Source organism: Rhinatrema bivittatum, chromosome 7, assembly GCF_901001135.1.
Source record: "Rhinatrema bivittatum chromosome 7, aRhiBiv1.1, whole genome shotgun sequence".
Lineage (NCBI taxonomy): Eukaryota > Metazoa > Chordata > Amphibia > Gymnophiona > Rhinatrematidae > Rhinatrema > Rhinatrema bivittatum.
This window is the reverse complement of record NC_042621.1, coordinates 116,236,747-116,243,844: the sequence shown is the minus strand read 5'-3', so window position 1 is coordinate 116,243,844 and position 7,098 is coordinate 116,236,747. Positions and strand designations below refer to the sequence as shown.

The 7,098-nt window shown below is 41.5% G+C and overlaps 1 protein-coding gene across 1 annotated transcript in view; it reads left to right on the top strand.

The window, feature by feature from the left end:
- The first annotated feature begins 245 nt into the window (after positions 1 to 245).
- The window catches only part of SYNPO2L (synaptopodin 2 like), a 131,755-nt gene continuing 124,902 nt past the window's right edge, over positions 246 to 7,098 (top strand). Inside the window, exon 1 of the mRNA XM_029608969.1 lies at positions 246 to 573. Coding sequence (XP_029464829.1) covers positions 463 to 573 — 111 coding nt within the window. The 5' untranslated portion in view covers positions 246 to 462. The remainder of the gene's footprint in view (positions 574 to 7,098) is intronic.

The window sequence follows — 7,098 nt, the reverse complement described above, 5'->3', positions numbered from 1 at the left end:
GAAAGATTCATAATGGAACAGCAATTCAAATAAAGCTGCCTAAAATTAAACAACTCCAGTTTGTGAAGGAGAGGCAGGAGGGAGCTATTTTGGGGCCAAACTATGAGACAGATCAGTGACAAGAGAGGGTGAAGGCAGCAAGATTGACAAGGCATGTGCTTGGGATGGTACTGGCTCCTTACCAAACAGAGGAGCCAAATGGCCAATCAAAAGCAAGTAGAGTGGCAGATAATCTCAAAGTTCAGAAGGGTCGGGGGACACTGGCTTATCTGTCAGAACCTTGGTCTTCTGCATGTAGGTGTGAGGCACACGCTCACACACACAGAGTGGAAGGGTGGGAGGAAAGCAGCCTCTCCAGCACCGAAGAGAAAGAGAGAGAGAGAATAAGGAGTGTGAGAGATGGAGCTTCGACAAACCCTTCAGCTTTCCAGCATATAGTCAGCCTTGGAAAAGGAAAAAAACATGGTTGTGGAAGCAGATGACAAAGTTCTCATTACCCTGTCTGGAGAAGGCCCCTGGGGCTTCCGATTGCATGGGGGATCTGAAAAGAACTTACCGCTCCAAGTGTCAAAGGTAGGACCTGAGATGATACTGCATCAGAAGGCATGATAAGCTCAGATCAGAGAGAGGTCTTTCTGGACAGTATGGAAATCACATATCTATATTCATTTTTGTAACTGATCATAATTTCTTTTTACATATTTTAGTAGTGTTCTCCAGTTCTCAGTGGAGTTATGTGCTATGTTGAATTAATTTCAAAGAAAATGCCATTTTTCAGTTGTATTATATTTGCTTGCATCCTGAGCATTTCCCAAGGTTTTGTAATCTGTCAGGGTAAAATGTAACAGTTATTCCTTTCAGGGTAATATTCTGTAAAGGAATGGGACATGAGTGGCATGCTCGAGTGAGTGGCATGATCCCACTAAAAACTATTTCAGAAGAATAATCCTAACGTATTCTGTTTCCCACAACCTAGAAAGAACAGTCATTTTACATTTAGACTGTATGCCAACAGAACATCTTAAATGCACCAAGCAAAATCATCAGACCTTTAAAGGACTACAACAGCCTACTGGATCCCCCACTGGGAGAGCAATACATACATACAGGAAGGGGTCTCAGTACAACTGTGCAAAAAGTTCCTGCTAGTGGAGTGTCCCTCCATAGCAAGGTTTCTGAAACCTGTCCTGGTAACTCCACAGCAAGTCCTGGTTTCAAGATACCCACAATGAATATGCATTAAATAAATTTGCATACAAGGAAGATATATGCACATTTATCTCATCTGTATTCATGCAGATCCCTTAGAAACTCAACTGGCTGTGGGGTCACCAGGATAGGTTTGGGAAGCCCTGCTCCATAGTCTCTTTGCCAGTTCCGTTCTGCAGACTACTGGCCAGAGGAAGAAACAAAGGAAAGGTTGGCTGAGGTTGGCGACCCTTGACCCGGGATTTTAAATCCCTAATATATATATATATATATATATATCTTAGTATCTGACATGCCCACAAAGAGTTCATCTGAAAATTGAATGATGGGGACTCATTCTTAGCCCCTTTAATATGCACTTTGAGGTGCTTAATAATCTATCCCCTATTCATCCCTTCTGTAGTCTATGAAAACAAATCTAATTTGTGGTCTCATTGCAATGAACAGTGACAGGGGTTTTCATTTCCCTATGCTTGAAGTAATCAGCTGTGTGAAGCTATATTAGGAGGTCAGAAGAGCTAGTGTGACACTGGGTGGTTCTTGCAACAGTGTAATCCCTCTTGTCCAGTGCACTTGCTATACACTTTATCCTAATCATGTTATTAAAACAGTACTGATTTATGAAGGTATAGCTTGTACAGCTCTGCATACAATGTTGGTGTTCCAGAAAAATAATATTTATGAGGCACTCTCAGCATTCAAGGTTAATACATCATAAGTTCCTTCCCTTAAAGTTTTACAATCTGAGCTCAGGCAGGCTTAGTGATTTGCTTAATGTCACACAAAATGTGACAGAAGAAGAATTAAAATCCAGGGCTCCCGCTGTAAGCATTGGGCTGTAATAATACAGTATGATGTATGTGTCCTGGGCAGCTGTTGAAACTATTTCCAAGAAGCCCTTGAGCTTCTCCACTGCAGCAGCTGCTGTGCCAGGTGGAGAGGATCAGGGAATTAGCTGGGAAGAGAGAAAGCAGCGGGTGGCAGAGAGTTGGAAAATGGCCTGAGCTCACCATAGTGCCAGAGGCACCCAGTACACAGCTTAGACTCCAGTTGCAAATCATGTACCTATTCACAGAATGTTGACAAAATAGCATTGTATTAAGAAAATGTGACCAGCAAAGAAAACATTCAGTAAAAGTCAAATTTTCTCAGAGTATCATAGCAGGAGGAAAGCTTCTTTGTGATTAAAAAGGAAGAAAGTCACTCTATATTAATGACAACCTTTCGAAGCACAACCATGAATCACTGGGTGCAATCATGTCATCATTTGAGAAGTTTGCAGATCATCATCCACAAATACATCTCAGTTCACGTTTCCTGACCGGCCCAAATACCAATTAGGAGGAATCAGAGGGAGGATGAGTCAAAGTAAGTGGAATTTTATCCCACCTTTGCCCTATGCTCTTCCTATAGCCTTAGCTGGGATCTTTCCAGGTCTGACTTGAAGTCTCTGGATTCAGAGACCCTACTCCAGCTTTATGCAAGAGCTTCCAGCTCCTTTGCACCCAAGTTTTTGTCATACACACACTTCCGGAAGAAGAAAGCAGGAAATGCTTCTGTCTTCAGCGTTACTGTTCCTGCTCCTCCTACAGGACTGGACAAAGACATAAAATAGCTCAAAATAGCAAAAAAGGTGACTAGGAAGAGCAGCAAACCAAAGGAGAAAAGTTGGAAAGCTTTGACTGCAAATGCTTGTAGTCTGGACAATAAAATCCCAGACCTGCAGGCTTTAATGGTTGAAGTGACTTGGACATAGTTGCTGTTACAGAGACCTGGTTCACTGAGTCTTATGAGTGGGATATAATCATACCAGGCTATAACTTGATAAGAAAGGACAGAAAAGGGGGAGGAGTAGCTCTTTATGTAAAAAACAATATCCAGGCAACTGAAATCAAGGTATGTGAGGTAGAGATGAAGCATTATGGATGGTTCTTCCATTTACATCAGTATGGTCTACAGAGACCTCCAACTTTAAAACAGAAAAACTGTACAGAGATCTGGTTGAAGATATCCAAAAGGTGAGAAGGAAAGGAGACGTGTTGCTTGTTGGAGATTTTAATTTGCCGGATGTGGATTGGAGTATCCCTTCTGCGGAATCTGTAAGAAGTAGAGAGATAGTGGATGCCCTTCTAGGGGCTCTGTTCAAACAAATAGAATGGAGCTCACGAGGGAGGGCAATACTCGATCTAGTGCTCACAAATAGGGATTGTGATAAAATGCAGGAGGACCTTGCAAGTCTGTAAAATTGGGCATCCAAAAGGCAGATTAAATTTAATGTGAACAATTGCAAGGTGATGCATATAGGGAAAAATAACCCATACTGTAATCATATGATGTTAGGTTTCATATTAGGAGTTACCACCCAGGAAAAAGATCTAGGCATCATAGTGGATAATACATTGAAATCATCAGCTCAGTGTGATGTGGCAGTCAAAAAAAGCAAGCAGAATGTTAGGAATTATTAGGAAGGGAATGGCGAATAAAACGGAAAGTGTCATAATGCCTCTGTATCGCTCCATGGTGAGACCACACCTTGAGTACTATGTACAATTCTGGTCACTGCATCACAAAAGATATAGTTGCACTGGAGAAAGTACAGAGAAGGGTGAACAAAACGATAAAGGGAATGGAACAGCTCCCCTATGAGGAAAGGCTAAAGAGGTTAGGGCTGTTAAGTTTGGAGAAGAGACAGCTGAGGGGGGATATGATAGAGGTCTATAAAATCATGAAAGGACTTGAATGGATAAATGTGAATCAGTTATTTACTCTTTCGGATAATAGAAGGACTAGGGGGCACTCCATGAAGTTAGCAAGTAGCACATTTAAAACAAGTCAGAGAAAATTCTTTTTCACTCAATGCACAATTAATTTCTGAAATTTGTTGCCAGAGGATGTGGTTAGGGCAGTTAGTGTAGCTGGGTTTATAAAGGTTTTGTATAAGTTCTTGGAGGAGAAGTCCATTAACTGCTAATAAGCTGACTAAGGGAATAGCTACTGCTGTTATTGGCATCAGTAGTATGGGATCTACTTAATGTTTGGCTAATTGCCAAGTACCTATAAAATGGATTGGCCACTGTTGGAAACAATATGCTGGGCTTGATGGACAAAGGGCTTGATACTGACACAATATGGCAACTTCTTATGTTCTTATGTCTCTAATGTCTGGGTAGGTGCCCATCTGAGCAAAAGTGATCATCAGATGGTATGGTTTGATATTCCAAATAAGAAGTCCCACGAAGACCAGAGTTTTGAATTTAAAAAATATGCATTTGTCAAAATGGGGATGTTCCTGGAAGAGGAACTAGAAGACTGGGAGAAAATGAGTGAGGTGGAATAGCAGGCCAAATTAAAATGAGTTATTACAAAGACATCAAATCTATATGTTAGAAAAGTAAACAAAAGTAAGAGGAAATTAAACTGATCTGGTTCTCAAACGTAGGTGGCTGAAAAAATACAGGCAAAAAGCGTTTAAGAAGTATAAAGGATCCCAAAAAGAGGAACACAGGGAAGATGAAGGAAGAAAGCAAAAGGTCAAGCAGAAGAAAGGTTTGCCAAAGAAGTAAAGCGAGGTGATAAAACATTTTTTAGATATATCAGATACTGAAGGAAGATCCGAAGTAGTACAGTGAAATTGAAAGGCGACAAGGAGCATTGTGTGGAAAAAGACAAAGAAATGGCAGAAATATTATACAAATACTTCAGTTTGGTGTTCACTAAAAAAGACCCTAGAGAAGGACCATTGCTGGTTGACAAGACTGTAGATGGGAGTGGGGTGGACAAAATTCTGTTTATAAAAGAGAATGTAATGGAAGAGCTAGGAAAACTGAACGAGAACAAGGCCATGAGGCTGGATGAGGTACATCCTGCCAGTACTCAGAGATATACTGGCAGGTTCATTGAAAGACCCATTCAATAGATCCCTGGATTCAAGAGTGGAGCCATATGACTGAAGAAAATTGGTGGTGGTCCCAATATGCAAGACTGCTAGAAGAGAGGTGGCTGGAAACTACAGGCTGATTAGCCTCACCTCAGTAGTGGGAAAATTAATGAAGTTTCTGCTGAAGGAACGGATAGTGAACTGTCTACAATCTGGTGGGTTGCTGGACCCGAGGCAGCATAGATTCAGCAGGGGAAGTGTCCTGTCAGACAAATTTGATTTATTATTTTGATTGATTAACTAAAGAATTGGATCAAGGAAGAGTACTCACTGTGATTTACATGGATTTCAGCAAAGCTTTTGATATGGTCCCGCATAGGAGGCTCATGAATAAAATGAGAAGCATGGGAATCAGCGCCAAGAGGTGGAGTGGATTACAAACTGGTTGACTTGACAGGAGACAGCATGTAATGGTAAATGGAACCTTCTTTGAATACCACAGGAATCGGTTTTTGGAACTGGTTCTGTTCAATATGTTTGTAAGCGACATTGCGAAAGGGATAGAAGGTAAAGTTTGTCTTTTTACGGATAATACTAAGATCTGCAACTGTGGACATGCCTGAAAGAGTAGAGAGAATGAAAAGTGATTTAAGAAAGCTTGAAGAATGGTCAAAGACTTTGCAGCTGGGATTCAATGCTAAAAAGTGCAGAGTCATGCATCTAGGTTGCGGTAATCCAAAAGAGTTGTATGTGTTGGGGGATGAAAGTCTAATGTGCAAGGACTGGGAGAAGGACCTTGGGGTAATAGTGTCTGGCGATCTGAAGGCAGCGAAGCAATGTGACAAGGAGTTAACTAAAGCCAGAAGAATGCTGGGCTGCATAGAGAGAGCAATAACTAGTAAAAAAAAAAAGGAGGTGATAATGCCCTGGTAGAGATTCTTGGTGAGGCCTCACCTGGAAGACTGTGTTCAGTTCTGGAGACCATATCTCAAAAAAGGTTAAAGACAGAATGAAGGTGGTCCAGAGAAGGGCAACCAACATGGTGTGGGGTCTGTATTGGAAGACTTATGAGGAGAAGCTGCAGGAACTAAATATGTATACTCTGGAGGAAAGGAGGTGCAGGGGAGATATGATACAGACTTTCAGTTATCTGAAATGTTTTAATGATGCATGAACTTTGAACCTTTTCCGTTGGAAAACGGACAGTAGAACTAGGGGTCACAAAATGATACTCCAGGGGGGATAACTCAGAACCAATATCAGGAAATATTTCTTCACGGAGAGTGTGGTGGATGCCTAGAATGCCCTTCCAGCAGAGGTGGTAAGGACAAAGACAGTAAACAAACTCAAAAAGGCATGGGATAAACACTGTGCATCCCCAAAGGTTAGAGCATGGAAATGAAGAAAAGGGTACATGGGGTAACCTGCATGGAGCAGCAGTTACTATCCTTAACAGATTAGTTTTCATAATTTTTATGCAATTGCAACATCGCTCTTCACTTCAACGGTGGGGGTAAAAGAGGAATTGTATTTTGACGACAGCCAACACTGGGTCCTGACTTTTACGGTCTGGGGTATTGATACGCAGACATTAAGGAAAAAGCATGGGACTGCTTCTATGGCCAAGTCCAAAAGCAAAGCACGTCAAGCAGCATTGTCTGAATTATCAAGGCTGCTCATCCCTTGAAAATGTTGCTAATAGTATTACTACTTTTATCATAAGGCTTGGGGGTAATATGCATGGAGCGGCAGTTACTACCCTTAACAGAAACATGTGGTAACCTGCACAGAGTGACAGTTACTGCCATAGGAAACTTGCTGGGCAGACTGGATGGACCATTTGGTTCTTTTCTTGCTGCATTACTATGTTACATGTCCAATAAGCCCTGGAAAGAGAGAGGAAACAATGCAGTCAATTGCGCAAACTGTTCCACTGGTGCAATACTGCAATATTTTTCCTCTGATTTCTGCAAGACCGAGACATCAAAGAGAGAAAAGAAAGGAGAGCACAC